We start from the raw sequence: 15730 nt of genomic DNA, 5'->3' as shown, positions 1-15730 counted from the left end.
CTGCACATGCACAACAGGCAGTTACTCCCAAAATGAAGCAATGAGGGATTATCACAAGGACTCTGCCGCCCTGTGGAAGGCGAGTCGGGGGCATCATGGTGGAGCAGAAGGGATAAACCCCGCAGCGAACGCACAGTTGGGTTAGAGACTTTTATTTCATAACTGGCTTGTTCCCCATGTTTCCCTCAACCGGGAATACCGGGAGGGGACCCCCCCTCCCCATCCCGCACAGCCCCGCATCTCCGACGCGCCAGCACGGTGCGCAGGCAGGACCCGTGTCCGCCGGCAGAGGAGGGTGTTGCACCGGGGAACCCGAGCTACCGGTTCACCGAGCCCGCAGCTCCGTTACCGGGAGTCGGGGGCCGGCGCTGGCCGCTGCCCATGCGGTCCAGCCGGTACCGGCTGCGCACCAGGCGGTCCAGCAGCTCGGCGGCGCAGTCGCGCAGCAGCAGCGGGAGCCGGGTCGAGCCGTACCGGTAATAGAGCTCCCGCCGCCGCAGCGCGCCTCCCTTCAGGATCTCCAGCGCGCATTCGGCCCGCGGCGCCGGGGGTACGAGCAGCACGTCCGCGGCGGCCTGCAGCGCGCGGTCTGCGGGAGGGGGGAACGGCAGCATCACCGGGGGGGACCGAAACAGGCACCTCCGGTTCGGGGTTCAGCCCGGGGAGAGAGAACACTGCCACCGAGGGGCCCGTCCCGGTGACGAGAAGCCGGTAAAGAAGGGCTTGTAAACGCTAAACGTGGACCTGTCGGTCTGCGCGTGGAAAACAGTCAATGCGTGAGATTGGGCTCCCCTCCGCTGCCCGGTGCATGCAGAGCTTGCTTTCCCACCCGCTGTTGCATCACTCAATGGCGTTAATGGGAGGTGGGTGGCACGAGGAATAACGGAGTGATTTGAGTTTGAAGGGATCTTAAAGCTCATCCAACTCCAAGCCCCTGCCACAGGCAGAGGCGCCTTCCACTAGAGCAGGTTGCTCCAAGCCCCATCCAACCTGGCCTTGAGCACTTGCACTAACTGAATTGCAGGTTGTAGTAGCGGCTGGCTTTACATAGCATGGGGCAAGAGGCAAAAACCACCAATAAGGGTGGTTTTTGGTGGGAGAGAGGTAGAATCACACACACACCAGGAGCAGCGTGTTTTACTTGCCCTAGAGCAGGCCTAGAGGAGAAGCAGCAGCAGTTAAAGGGGAGAATCAGTAGCAAAGGGAGTTGAAGGGCAGGATGAGAAGCTGAGATGATGCTCAGCACCTGGATCAAACAGCACTGATCTTACCAGTGTCGATGAAGCCAAGGATGCAGAGAGTGATGGAAACATTAATGTTCTGAATGTGGAATTCCTGCCTCAGGGAGCTGAAAAATCCATCCAAGGCAAACTTAGTTGCAGAGTAGGGGACCGTAAAAGGAAACCCGACTTTACCTGGACACAGAGTGAAGGTCTGTTATAGCACGGAAAGCTGCTCTGCCTGAACCTCTCCTTTGTCCTTCATCAGATAAGCTCCCTTTTGGGTAAAATCCAAGACTGGTTTGTATTGAAAGGGACCTCAAAGCTCCTCCAGCTCCAACCCCTGCCACGGGCAGGGACCCCTTCCACTGGAGCAGCTTGCTCCAAGCCCCTGTGTCCAACCTGGCCTTGAACACTGCCAGGGATGGGGCAGCCACAGCTTCTCTGGGCACCCTGTGCCAGCGCCTCAGCACCCTCACAGGGAAGAGCTTCTGCCTAAGAGCTCAGCTCAGTCTCCCCTCAGGCAGGTTCAAGCCATTCCCCTTGGCCTGTCCCTACAGGCCCTTGTCCAAAGCCCCTCTCCAGGTTTCCTGCAGCCCCTTTAGGCACTGGAGCTGCTCTCAGGTCTCCCCTTAAGGAGCCTTCTCCAGGCTGACCCAGCCCAGCTCTCTGAACCTGGCTCCAGAGCAGAGCTGCTCCAGCCCTCCCAGCATCTCCGTGGCCTCCTCTGAACTCTTTAGAAGCATACTTTACTGTTAGTAAAATGTCACCCTGGCACCTGAACAGCAGCGTTAATTTTCCCACAGGCTTCCAGCTCTTTTAAGGTCTTAAGGCCGAGGCTCATGTCCCTGCTCAGGGTATGAGCGACCCGCAGTAACTATGAAACCCTCAGGGGGGAGAGATGGAGCAAAGTTTAAACTCTGGATGCTGAGCTGATCAGAAGACAAACCACCATACGGGCTGGGAGGGGGGACATCTGTTAGTAATTTAGTTTCCTGACTTAACAGAAATCTATTAAACAGAGTCATGTTTTTGTGAATAGAGTCAGTCAACAACTCCCTCCACAAATATTAGCAGGAACTTGACCTACCAAACCAGATGGACACGCAGAGAACTGATGCAGTGCGAAATCACTGGGTTTCCGCTTTCCTCCCCCAAAACTGGGGGTGTTTGAGCTCTGCTGCTCTAATGGCCCTGACAGCAGGATGTGGGATTTAATTACAGGGCTTGTCAAAAAGCACACTGGGGTGATTGGATTGTATCAGAGAACAAATTCCATTGAGAAAATGCAAAATAGATACGTATTTAGGTTGTGTGTGGGGGTGTTTGGGTGTGTTAAGCAGTTATGGCTCCTTTAGAATGCATGGACTCTGTGTGCTATGTGTGAAAATCAGCCCACGGTGTCTTTTGACTGCATCCCGTGTCACCTACCTCGCTTCCCACTTACCTGCCATGGAGGAGACCACCACGATGCTGCCCTCGCTCTCCTTCAGCATGGGCAGGGCTGACACGGTCATTGCCACGTAGCTGAGGAAGTTGATCTCCAGGAGCTTTCGGACGTGCCCAACATCTCCATCGAAATAGCCAAAGTACGACGTGCCCACGTGGTTAAGAATCAGCATGTCCAGGCCTCCTGTGAGCAGAGGAACAGGCATGAGTGCTGGGTGGGAAAGGGCTACAACCATAAATCAGAGCCGTTCCTGGGAGCAGAGTAAATGTAATCAAAAGAAATCAGGTTTTTGGGTCAGAGCCGTGGTCTCTCATCTCTAGAGCAGGGGTTTAGCCCAGATGGTGGCTGCTAGTAAATGTTTTATTGTGATTTGGGGTTTTGTTGGTTCAAGACACAAGTGCCGTGGAGCAAGGGAGGTCACCCTGGAGGTGTCTGTGGGCCCGGGGAGGAGGAGTGCTCCACACAGAGCTGAAATACTGCGTTTCCACAGCCGTGACCCATGACCGCAATAGCAGGGCTGCTGTGGGCCTGATGGTTTCAGAACCCAGTGGCTGGGGGTGATGAAATCCAGGGCTGTGGTACTGGAACAGGATGTCACGAGGGCACCGAGCTGAAATTGAGAGTGCAGTTCAGTTTGAGTGATGAAGCCAGGTCTGAAAGGGCAGAATTAGGGGGAAAAACTCCCTCCTGTCTCACCCTATCTCCATCTCACCCGCTTCTTTTAGCAGACACATGGCAGAAAGGCACATGTCCAAGGTGAGGTGCAATATTCCGCTGTCAATGAACGTACCCAGTGAGGTCTGTGCCTCCTTCACCACGTGCTCAGCGAAGGCCATGTCCTCCATGGTGCCGCTGATGTACTGTGCTGATGCTGCTCCCAGCTCACGGCACCGCTCCACAACCTGTCACACCAACAGCGTGCATCAGAAACCGCTGCCCTGCCCCAGGGAACCTGGTGTGGTAGCAAAAGAGGGTGTCTGCGTTCCCTGGGATGTGGTTTGGAGTGTTGGGAGCTTCAAAGGGAGCCTGAAAACAGATTCCTTTGGTGAATGCGTTACCCAAGGCAGTCTGGCTCTTTATGGGTGCTGGAATTGCATGTGTGTAGGTGAGCAGGAGATTGTATATCATTGCCATGGAATGAGGGTGTGTGTGTGCTGAGGGAGCCTGTGTGTATGGGCCTATGTGTACATAACTAAGCAAGTTCAAATATCATAGTATGTGCTATGCAGAGTGCATGTATCTGCAGAAGAGGGACTTCTGTGCAGGCAGGAGCCTCAGGCAGCATGAGGATGTGTAGCCATGAATGTGACTGTGCCTATCTGGCCTTTGTGCCATGGCAAGTACATGTGCATATGTTCATGTGTGTACCTGTGATGCAAGACTGGCCTTCACATGTTAGTGTGTGCACTGCCATGAACATGCATGTGAGTGCTCGGCTTGCCATTTACTTTCTGCAGCTTGGTCTCTGTCCGTGCTGTGATCAGAATGTGGGATCCCATCCGTGCCAAGTGATACGCCATCTCCTCTCCAATTCCGGTGCTCGCTCCGGTGACAATCACCCTCTTCCCTTTCAGCATCTCTGCAGACCAAGGCACAGGGATTTAAGTTATCCACATGCTACTTAGAAAAGATATACATTAAAACCTCCCCTACCACCTTTCACAGTAAGTAAACTGGAAGCTCAGTGAGCCTGCAAGTGCAAAGGGTCCAGCACCAGGGCATCTCTTCCATCTGCTGGGAAAGGCAGCTCCTCACTGCCTGCAGTGCCATGGGAACAGCGCCTTTTTCCACAGGTCAGGACACAGCTTATCACCGCCCTGGCTATTTTGTAGTGGAAATCACCCACAAAGTGCATGCTTCAGAACTCAGAATCCAACATTTAAGTCATGGTTGTAAATTCTTCTGCTACACAATGGAAAATAGAGTGTCCAGAGCCCTCTTCTCACACCCGCTGCCTCACCTGCTCCCTCAGGCAGCGTTTCTGCATAGTCCTTGCTCATCTTGATTTAATATCTCTGTTAAAAGAACTTGCCAGTATCAGCCACCACACAAAGGGCTCAGACGTACTTTGGTCCGAGCTCTGTTACAGTTTCTATGCAAAACACTCAAATGTGGCTTTAAACAGTTTTCCTTAAAGACAGATTCGCTTTTAATACTTACCCGGTTTGAAAGTCTCCCTCGCAGAATAAAACCAGAAGGCCAAAACCAGTCCCAAAAAGGGAATGAGAATCTTTTGCAACTGACCCATCCCACTGTGGAGCCAGGAAATAAAGCATGAAGAGAGAAGGGAAGGAAAAGTCCCTCTGCTGAGCTGCTGCAGAGGGAAGCAGCGATGCCAATCCTTTAAAACCTGTTAGTGAAGGAGCTGCAGCTTCCAAAGCACTGGAAAAATCAGAGCTGGCTGGCTGAGGGAAGCAAACCCTTGGGTTTAGGTGGCAGAGCCTCGGCCTACCCGGCGGTGCCGGTTGGGTTCTGCCCGGCTCTTTTCATATTTCCTGTCCTCCGTTAAAATGCAGAATTTTGCACAACACCCTGAAGAGGTGTGTCTTTGCCGAGCAGCATCAAGTTTCACTTGGAGAACATCAGAGGCAGCCCCGGTGCAGGTGGTTAAACAGCGCCTTTTATTCCTGCTGGCATCTCAGCTGGGCGCATGGGAGATGCGGGTCAGGTACCCGCGGCCCCTGTGCTGCAGGGTGACAGCCAGCTCCATCTGCATTAAAGGTCCTGTGCTGTGATCATAGCCTGGTTTGGGTTGGAAAGGTCCTTAGCTCATCCGGTCCCAACCCCTGCCGCGGGCAGGGACCCCTTCCACTGGAGCAGCTTGCTCCAAGCCCCTGTGTCCAACCTGGCCTTGAGCACTGCCAGGGATGGGGCAGCCACAGCTTCTCTGGGCACCCTGTGCCAGCGCCTCAGCACCCTCACAGGGAAGAGCTTCTGCTTTATATCCAACCTAAATCTCCCCTGTTTAAGTTTAAACCCATTCCCCATTATCCTGTCACTCCAGTTCCTGATGACGAGTCTCTCTCCAGCATCCTTGTAGCCCCCTTTAGACACTGGAAGCTGCTCTGAGGTCTCCACTCAGCTTCTCTTCTCCGGGCTGAACAGCCCCAGTGTTCTCAGCCTGTCTTCATACAGGAGGTGCTCCAGTCCCTGATCGTCCTCGTGGCCTCTGGACTTGCTCCATCAGCTCTGTGTCGTTACGTTGGAGACACCAGAACTGAACACCAGAACACCATTGCTGATCTGCACCCTGAAGCAGCTTTCTGACACCACGATGCTGGGGAATAGGGGCCTAGTAGCGTGTACCATTGCTAAACAGCTCCAAAACCACTTTGCTGAGACAGATGAGGGAGAAGGGGCTGAGCTGAGCCCATCACCAGGGATGCAGCCACCCCGGTTCTGAAGGGGCCACTTCGGCACAGGGAGGTTTGGAGTGAAACCCTGGCTTCTGATTTCTGCAAAGAAATAAGGGTCTTTGCTGCTGTGGTTCCTGCTTTGAGTTTTGTAAGAGCTTTTGACTTACTTCTAAGTGAATATATTGTGAGGAAACACCACTTAACGTCCGCTTGCTCCCTGAGTCTTGGCTGCAGCTCGTTCAATGCCGTCGATCTTATGCAATAGGTGCACATGATGTGCAAGCTTTGGTCTGGTGCTGGGACCTTGATCCTAGAGTACAAGTACCTGCAATGTGCATGGAATGGGGATGCTGCAGTAGATTTGTGTGTTCCTGAAGCTGTCTTGTGAGATTCTCTGCTTTCTTGGCTAGGGGAAAACATGTTTGTTGGGACCAGAGCCTCATCTGCAGTGTAGGGGCTGCACCGTGGTCTGATTTACGTAGGCACAATGCTGCAGTTGTCCCTCTTGGACCCCTCTGCCTGAATCAGCCAGGAGGAATTATTTAAAGACATCTTTTTCCCCTATTGCAGCTTTCAAAGAAAGATGAGTTAAATTAGGAGCTTACCTGGTAGGGCAGTGGGGCTCTCCGGTGTTGCTTCTGCTTTATAGATTATTATTTCCTTTTCTGCCTTTCAACTTCATTCTCAACCGAGAAGCCCTCATCCCAGCTTGGGAAAATACCACCAGTATGGTCGCTCTGCTGCTTCCTCCCTCCCTTTGCTTTGGATTTGGGTTGTGATCATGGGGCAACCATTTCATTCCTTGACGTGAAAAGCAGAGTGCACTTACCTCAGCTGTGATCTTGTCTGTGTTGCCGGCAGGGAGGGAGACCCCTTCCAGGTATTGTTGTTTATTACTGGAGTTGGGATACTGCAGTAAAGCAATAACTGACAACCTTTGTGCACTGTCTGCAAGCACGTGGGGAAGGTATCATGCTCCTTGCTCTGCATCAGCACGGGGAGACGTGGGCCTGGAGGCAGTCTGCTGGGTACGGAGCCAAATGCTTCTCTTGCCTCGATGCTGTGTTGCTTAATGAGACTTGTGGGTTTGGGTTTGGTTTTCGTGCAAGACAAAGTAGCTGATAATGACTGAAATACTGCATGTTTTGGACACACACTTTTTATAGCACCAGCTTTGCGTGTGCCACTTAGGGTGTCTCATGTGGAAATGAAGCGTGGGGATGCTGGCGTGGTCCCCATCGGGGCTGGGGGCCGTGCTGCAGGCTCTGGCCACCCTTGGCTGCTGCGTGGGTTTGCTCTTGGCCGCTGTCGCCCTTGCAGGGTGCTGCTGCTCCTCACTCCCACTCGCAGCTTTTTCTGGGTTTGTTTTGCTTTCTGCAGCGTAAGAGCTTGTTTTTGACTGGTTTTAACCTCCTCCTGGGGGTGGGGAGCGACGGGAGGGAGAGCAGGGCAGGAAGAGGAGACTATGGAGAAGTGTTTTCCCGTCCCAGCTGGTGCTGGCCCTGTGCTGCCAAACCTTAGTGCCTTGGCAGAGGGAGCCCAGTGGCATGTCCGGCTCCAGCCCCGTGTGAGTGGGAGCACTGGGAGCAAGGGGGAGATGCCTGTTGCTTCTGAAACTGCTTTACCCAGATTATGAAGGATGCATCCTCCCCACTGGAAGTCATTTCTGCATCGCTCGCCTGTTTGAAGCGTGTTTCTCAAGGGGGTGATGCTCGGCGTTGCTCCAACCGCTCTGCACAAGGGGGGTTCTTCATTTAGTGCCGCCTGGAGGAAACGCAGAGATGAAGGAAACTTGTCCTGACAGCAAGCTGGCAGAGCACAGGAGGGAGCTGCGGGAGAGCCCCCGCTGTGCCCGCAGCCCTGTGCTGCCTGGAAGGGAGCACGTTCCAGGGCAGGGCTGTGGCTCCAACAGGCTTCTGCACGCAGCTCGGGGACTTGGAGCCCTTGGCAGGGGCTGGGATACCACTTCTGTCGTTCTCTTTTGAGTGATCCTTGTTTCTTTCAACTCACCAAATCCTTGTTAATGCAGAGGATTCCCCCTCCTCCGCTTGCCTTTAGCATGTAGACATTTAAACAGTATTTTGCTTAGCCAGCTTTCCCAGCATACTTTACCATGAACACCATAATCCCTTTCTTTGCTGTGTGGAGTCCTCAGAGCAGCCTTCTATCTGAAGGGGGCCCACAAGGGTGCCGGAGAGGAGCTCTTCATCAGGGACTGTAGCAATAGGACAAGAGGGAACGGGTTCAAACTTCAGCAGGGGAGATTTAGGTTGGGGATAAGGCAGAAGCTCTTCCCTGTGAGGGTGCTGAGGCGCTGGCACAGGGTGCCCAGAGAAGCTGTGGCTGCCCCATCCCTGGCAGTGCTCAAGGCCAGGTTGGACACAGGGGCTCGGAGCAAGCTGCTCCAGTGGAAGGGGTCCCTGCCCAAGGCAAGGGGTCGGAAGTGGATGAGCTTTCAAATCCCTTCCAACCCAAACCAGGCTGTGATTCTTTACAGGTAGAAGCATCACCGTGATGAAGCGCTGCCCTCGGTTTCACTCGCATTAGGCTGATGTGGATGTCAACATAATGCTGTTGAGCCATGACAGATGTGTGTGTGTTTTGGCACAGCCACGTGCTGCCGTGTCCCGCAGGCGGTGCTGACATCCTGCAAGCACCATCGCTGTCACGGCTGTGCCACTCCTGGAAAACACACTCTCAGGTCCTAGGGTTGATGCCTCTGTGACTGGGTTTGGGTTGACACAACACTGCTTCTTACTGCCGGTGCAGGTGAAGTGCTGTCATGTTCATGTCATTTCTAAGCACTAAATCACTGGGGTTTTCACACCCAGTGTGACCAAATCAGGAATTGCTGCCTTGATGTTTGATTGTTGGTACTGTGGCTGCTTTGGGTCTTGGCCGCTGTCCATGTTCCCAGTCCCCTTGGTGTTGGGTGACAGGCTGATATACTTATCTGGGCCCCTAAATTTAGCTTGGCAGCTCTTGAAATACCCAGGGTGCAAACTGCAAATATCAAGTGAGAGCTCTCCGAAGATATTTGGCTCATGCCTTTGGAGCAATTGGCCTGCGAGGGAGGGCTTGCAGGGTCTTGGGTGGCCTTCAGCTTCAGGTGTTGAAAGCCTGGACAGCAGTTCCAAGCTGAAATAGGATCTTTGAAGAGGTGCTGCAGGATGGGTACAAGTACTCAACAGGTTTCACACCAGCTGCAGTTTCCCTGAGGATTTAATGCACCAGGAAAAGTCACATTTACAGGGTAAACTGGGTTCAGACAAGTCTTAAAGAGAACAAACAGAAATCAACCTCGTGCAAGCTCAGCAATGAAACTCATGCTTTGGGCAACATGGGGCTCTCCTCAAGAGCTAATCCTTCAGGAGTTTGGTTTAACTTAGCTGTAAATACTCCTTATGCTTTATGTAGCTTGCCTGATGCGTCCTTACTAGTACTGACTGTTCATCCGGTTGCTCTCTGGTATATCCCAGTCCTTAAAACTTGTCTTTGTAATTCACACAGGGACTTTTGGAATGACTTTGCCGTGCTCTGTTGTGTGTGGATGCTGTTTGCTGGCTGCATTTGTGCCAGTTGTACTGGCCAGGATTTGGTGGGGGAATAGAGCTGTGAGGGAGGATTGGGAGGTGGAGCTGGGAAACAGGCTGGTTTGGAAAGCTATGCCGTGGTTTAAAGGCAGGGAAGTTTGCTGAAGCCTTTTAATCTAACCCATCTGGCAGGTCTGTCGTTCATCACAGCTGAAGTGGTGTTGAATGGATTACTAAGCCTCCATGCACCCTGAATTTATCGTTGTGGCTGAAAGATGGTCATTGTGGTAAAATCAGCCATGAATACGTGTCTAAATCACCACTCTGCAGAGAGCCAGGCCTGCCTTACATTAACACAATCCCCTGTGGAACTGGTAACGCATAGGCTTGACCCCTTGGGCTCCCCTTTCAGGGTAATACGTGGGCAGTAACAACCTTTGAACTTGTAGTACTTCAGGAGGCAGGAGATTGGCTTCTGCAGGACACGACTTCCCCAAGGTGGCTCCAGAACTGCCGGTGCAGTGCGGTGATTTAGCTGTCTAATCCCATTAGCTGTCTTAGGAGGAGCTATTTTGATTGCTCCATGAACCTCTTTGCTTTAAGCTCCTAAACCCTGCGACTGGATCGCTGTGAAGAGGGGGTGTGGGCAGCAAGGCACTGGCATGATGAGAGGAGGCCATGTGTGTGCTAGGAATCTTCATAGAATCACAACCTGGATTGGGTTGGAAGGAACCTGAAAGCACATCCAGTTCCAACCCCTGCCACGGGCAGGGACACCTTCCACTAGAGCAGCTTGCTCCAAGCCCCTGTGTCCAACCTGGCCTTGAACACTGCCAGGGATGGGGCAGCCACAGCTTTTCTGCTCCATCTCCTCATCATTTAAATTTCCCTATCCCATGAGGCAGGGTGGGACACCTGGAACTGATACAGAAGTGCTAATCTTGGGACCCAATGTGTGATGAGCAGAGTTTGCAGCTACGTTAGGCAAAGATGTGATTCTGATCTCTGTTTAAGCTATTTGTGAGCTGTTTAGTTCAAGTGTGCTGCTGGGAATTGCAGGTCAGCTTTCCCTGTCCCTGAGGCTGTGCCGCAAACATATAACGTGGAATTGTGGGGGGAGGATGATGGATGCTCAACAGTTTATGGCTTTCTTCAGGCCTGAGTTCTTCCATGTCTTCCCATGAAATTTCCATTGGTATCAATGAGGTGTTGGATTGTTCAGCCTTGCCAGAGACCTAAGGCTTGCTTATGGACTGAAAAGTACTTCTCAAAGGCCATTTTAAAGTGTTTTTTGCATGAAGAAAAGGTGCTTTACACTTGATTGAAAGCTTGAACAGAGTTTTTGTGTGGGATTCCTCCTCCAGTCTTCTGTCCCACTGGCCACTGAGCACATAAAGAGGGATTTTCTGTCACAGGTGTGACTGGCAGGGCTATTTCCCTTCCTTCTATAGCACAGACTCTTTCAGCTCTGGCTCTCTGGGCTAACATTCCATAGTCCCCAATGCCACAGGTTCCTATTAAGCTCAGGAAAGGGTTTTAAATAGGTGCAGGTGCTCTCATGAGGCTGGCAGTGCCCTCAAGCTTGGATCTCTGTTTCCACAGCCTCCAGCCTGGCTCTGCCATCATGCCTCTCCATGCCTCAGTTTTTCTGTCACCTCTCTAACAGTGGAAGCTAACATTACTCTGTACAGTGAGGTGGCTGGGGTGTGCGTGTGTGTGAGGGATCCTGGGAATGAATGACAGATGAGCTTTAAGGTTTTAAGCTGTGCAGCAGCCATAGCCTGTTAGTGGATTGCTGGGGGATGGACAGGGGTGGGTTCAAACAGTTCTGGGCCATGGCAGAGACAAATGTGTGCCATTAAACCCACATAACCCCATGAAGTACAACCCCGCCTCCAACTTGGGGCATGTTTGTCTCCTAAGGTAAATGCCACCTTCTCCCACTACCCGAGTTGGACTATTTTGTAAGGGGAGCAGCTGCTGGAGGTACAGAAATGCCACCCCATCAGCCCCAGCACAGACTCAGGAGTGGGATTTATTGTGAGGGTGCAGTCACCACCCTCAACTGTTCCCTGGGCACCCTCAGCTACCCGAGCCAGAGGTGCCAGTGACATGTATTTGCACATCAGAGATGGCTTTGAGAATAAACACAGCTCGAGAGCATTGGTACCATATAAAATATTTATTGATCTTGCAAAATGTTGTAAAATGCATCTGTAATAAAAATAAGAAACCATGCTGTGCATCTTGCACATGTTTATACCAACAAAAGGTATTGTTTCCCCACTGCTGCACAGCAGCAAATATAACCTTTCACTTCTTCCAAGTCTTGCACTTGCGGTCTCCACCTTCAGCCAACACTTCTCTCTTCTTGCTGGAACCACCACCAGGTACAACGGGACAGCAGAGTCTTGTGCTTGGTTGCTCAGCGGGCACCCCTCTGGTGCAGGGCTCTTAGGAGGCGTGCTGCCTGGTCACCAGGGCCCTCTGCATCACTCCTGGCTTCTTGCTCTTTCCCAAGATCAGATCCTCCTGTTTGTGGGGAAGCGTTTGCTCTTGCCTCGGGGCAGGTCTCTTCTCCTCCTCTAGCCTCCCTTCAGAGGTGAAAGGACTGCACACTGTCTCCACCAGACCAATGACCACCCCAAAGAAAGCCAGCACACTGCCCAGCATGTACAGCTTGACCATCTTCCTGTTGGGCTTCTGGCTCAGCATTTCTTTGGCAAAGGGAATCAGCTCATGCATGGTTTCCATTTTTCGTTATTGCAGTGGGTCTGGAAGATGTCAGGTCTACAAAAGAAGGAGAGGGACATAGTTAAATCCAGCTGCTTTTTCCCTGTAGTGCTCAGAGCTCTCCAAGCAATGCAAGCTCTCCCCAGCTCTGTTTTAAGTTCGGATTTGGGATTTTTCCTAGAGGCTCACTCCAGGAAAACACATCCACCCATGCCCCCCCGGCTGGGCAGACCCTTCCCGTCCAGCCAGACCCCCTCGGTTCTTCGCACAGCATCCCCCGGTACCCCACATCTCATCCCAGCGCATCTCCTTACCCAGCGGCGGCAGCTGCGGGGCGGGGAAGGCTGCGGGCTGGCGGGGCTGGCTTCGGCTCGGCTCGGCTCCGCTCGGCTCGGCTCCGCTCGGCAGCTGCTCCCCTCCGCTCCCCGCCGCTGCCTTATATCGCCGCCGGGGCGGGCGGGACCAAGGCGGGGCCCCGGAGGGGGTGGGAGGCGGGGGTGCCCCGAGCACGCGGCCAGCACGAGCCGGTTCCCGTCCCCCATCGGCTTGGCAGCTCCCGCCCCTGATCCCGCCAGGCTAAAAAAAACCCTCTCTTTTTTTTTTCCTTTAATTTCCCGTTTTACAAAACTCCCTGGCGCCCTCCCCCCTCCCCCCCCCCCCCAAGTGTCCGATTCCAGAGCCAGGGATCTTAGGGATGCTCTTCCACGCTGCTCCTGTAAGAAACGCTGAATGTGTTATAGGAGCTTTGCGGAGCTGGTGCTCAGGGGTGAGAGTCTGCGACCACAGCGTGTAAAATACGTGAGTGCCTGAGTCTAGGGCTTGGATTTGCTCATGGCTTGGTGTAAGGTTTGGGTTGGTGCACAGTGTGCTCCAGCACAGCAGGGAAGTGGGTAAAAACGTGCCCTGGTGAAGCATAACAGAGGTATTGCCCGGTGAGGTACCCGAGTGATTACCCTAGAGAAGGCATGAGCAAAGGCATTGCTCAGGACAAGGTGCAAAAATGTTTGTTAAAGGTTTCTATGGGTTCGTGGCAAGGAGAACTGTTAGAAATGGGTAGGCACAATGTGTGACAGCACCTTGATGTCTCAGAAATAAAAGAGTAGCTGGGAATTCATAGAATCAGGTTTGTGTTGGAAGGGACCTTAAAGCTCACCCAGTCCCAACCCCTGCCACGGGCAGAGACACCTTCCTCTAGAGCAGCTTGCTCCAAGCCCCATCCAGCTTGGCCTTGAGCACTGCCAGGGATGGGGCATCCAATTCCTAAGCTAGTGAAAGTTACAGGCAACTTGTTAAAACCCTGCTTTTCACTTTTCCTGCATTTGATGAGGAAACTCTGTAACCCCCCGCTGTGTCACTCCTTGTGATTCATCTAAAGGATGGAGTAGTTCCATTTTGGGGAAAAACCGAAGGCTGCACTATCACATTTTTTCCCTGGCGTGCTGCCGGAGCTCCTTGCATCACTAGCACACTGCAGGTTGCATCATCTGCTCCCACCCGTGGCTCCATCCATGCACATGAACTGCTCTGGCTGGAAGAACCAGAATGCATATGGAAGTTACTAAAGCCACAAAGAAGTTGCTGAGATTTACAGCTTCTGGTTTTGCAGGGCAGATGATGGCATCTGGAAAGATTTCTCATCTGATCTGTAATGGTTGAGATGATGGGAATTGCTCTGCCAGGGTAGTGTATAGTATATAGTGTTGAGTTGATACAGTATCAGCACTTGAAAGAGTGGTGGGTATATAACAGAATCACGGAGTGGTTTGTGAAGGGACCTTAAAGCTCACGCAGTTCCAGCCCCCTGCCACGAGCAGGGACACCTTCCACTAGAGCAGCTTGCTCCAAGCCGCATCCAACCTGGCTCTGTGTGGAAAGAGGTGAAGCTCAGTGGGAGCCTTCCCACTGTAAAGGAGGCTGCTGGTGGCTCCTCAGGCTGGATCTCCTGGAGGGGCATCCAGGGCTGTTTGTAACCCCTGATGTGGTGCAGCCTGAAGCAAGCTGGAGCTGAAGGGAAAGGGGCAGAGGAGGGCTCTGAGGAACTGCTGCATCCCTTTTTCCTTGTGCTGGAGGATCTGCACACCTTTCCTTTCCGAAGGACTGCCCTGCGGGGTTGATCCTACCCAAGTTCTGCCCTAAACCCCTCAGAAGGGTTGAACTAGATGATCTTTAAGGCCCCTTCCAACCCACAATGTTCTCTGCAATTAAGTGATTCTGGGATGAGTCACCCCTCACTCCTCACATCCCGCACGTCCGTCCATCTTCCCCTACCCCCCCCCGCAGCACATGTGCTGGCCGGGAGATCATTGCAGAGCAGGCAGAGAAAGGCTGCTGCTGACAGCTCGGGCTTTTGAATGTGCTTAGGAAACTGATTGCAAGAGTGGCTGTAAAAGTTGCTAAAGACTCGTCTGTCCCTCTCAGTGTCTGGGTTTGGGTTTTTTCTACGTTAAATAAAAGGTCCTTATCTTCTCTGCCAACTTGGCAGCAGAGGTTGCAGCTGATTCCTGCATTCAGACTGTGTTTTCTCTTTTGCAAGGCTCTGAAAACCGACCATTGCAGGAAAGCTAGCTGGAGCAGACAGCAATTAGACAGGAGAAGTTCTGGGTCACCATCCCTGCCGGCAGGGTTGGGTGCATGGCCAAGCTGCCAGCAATTTGGGGTGTTAAGATGGGCTGTAACCTCACAAGGATGAGCGGTGCTGAGCTGTTGGGGCCCTGCACAAACAGCAGAGAGCAGAGCACAGCCCCAGAAACAAAGGTCAGTGGGAAGTGTTGGAATCGTGACGTTTTGCCTAAAAAAAGGTTGTTGATGGTGGTTTTTCTGGGTTGTTTGTTTTGGGTTTTGTCTTGCCTTTTTTAACCCTCCTAAACCTTACATTTGAAGGTCTTTTTTCCAACCTGAAGGCTGCGAAAGGTACATTTTACTCATTAAATACCAATGGAGATGCCCATGCAAACCCCCAGTGCAAAGATGTGGAGCCATGGGATGAGCACAGAGATGATGCTGAGGGTTACCCAAGCGGCTGATAGTCATCTATGGCAAACACCTCTTACAGCAGCACTCAGATTGTGGTGATTTAATTAAATAACATTTAATTTTGTTTCAAATTTGAGTACCAAAGTCTGTGCAAGTTCCTTGTGTGGACATTTAAATTGGATTAAGAGTGGATAAAAGGATTAATGATTAACACTAAATTAGACTAATTTTAGCTGTTCCTAATCTTATTTAGGAGAGTCTGCACAAGGAGGTTGTCAGGTTTAATTGCAACTTTGATTAAACCCGGCTTTGTAGCTGGGATTGCTGCTGGAGTCGGACGTCATGTGGAAGCAGAGCTCTGCCTCAATTTGCCAAGCAGCGTAAGCACCTCAGGCTTAACCTGAATATCACGGGCCTGGGGAAGGCCGGGATGTGTGTCCCCTTGGAGCGGCTCAGGGAGATGAT

The 15730-nt window shown here is 52.4% G+C and overlaps 2 protein-coding genes across 2 annotated transcripts; both read right to left on the bottom strand.

Annotated features, from left to right (window-relative positions):
- Window positions 1-223: 223 nt before the first annotated feature.
- Window positions 224-5265, bottom strand: LOC130594688 (11-beta-hydroxysteroid dehydrogenase 1-like). The gene is made up of 6 exons (XM_057400738.1): window positions 4831-5265; window positions 4119-4249; window positions 3461-3572; window positions 2668-2853; window positions 1272-1415; window positions 224-589 (listed from the first exon to the last, which is right to left on the bottom strand). The coding sequence occupies exons 1-6, from the start codon at window positions 4916-4918 to the stop codon at window positions 318-320; spliced, it is 933 nt and encodes a 310-aa protein (XP_057256721.1). The 5' UTR covers window positions 4919-5265; the 3' UTR covers window positions 224-317.
- A 6461-nt stretch (window positions 5266-11726) lies between these two features.
- Window positions 11727-12713, bottom strand: G0S2 (G0/G1 switch 2). Its single transcript, XM_057400735.1, has 2 exons — window positions 12607-12713; window positions 11727-12349 (listed from the first exon to the last, which is right to left on the bottom strand). The coding sequence occupies exon 2, from the start codon at window positions 12311-12313 to the stop codon at window positions 12014-12016; it is 300 nt and encodes a 99-aa protein (XP_057256718.1). The 5' UTR covers window positions 12314-12349; window positions 12607-12713; the 3' UTR covers window positions 11727-12013.
- Window positions 12714-15730: the final 3017 nt, after the last annotated feature.

Source organism: Pezoporus wallicus, unplaced genomic scaffold, assembly GCF_028554395.1.
Source record: "Pezoporus wallicus isolate ANWC-B61680 ecotype Strahan unplaced genomic scaffold, APGP_CSIRO_Pwel_v1 scaffold_7736, whole genome shotgun sequence".
Taxonomy (NCBI): domain Eukaryota; kingdom Metazoa; phylum Chordata; class Aves; order Psittaciformes; family Psittacidae; genus Pezoporus; species Pezoporus wallicus.
Note: the sequence above shows the minus strand (reverse complement) of the source record. Positions and strands in the feature narration are given on the sequence as shown.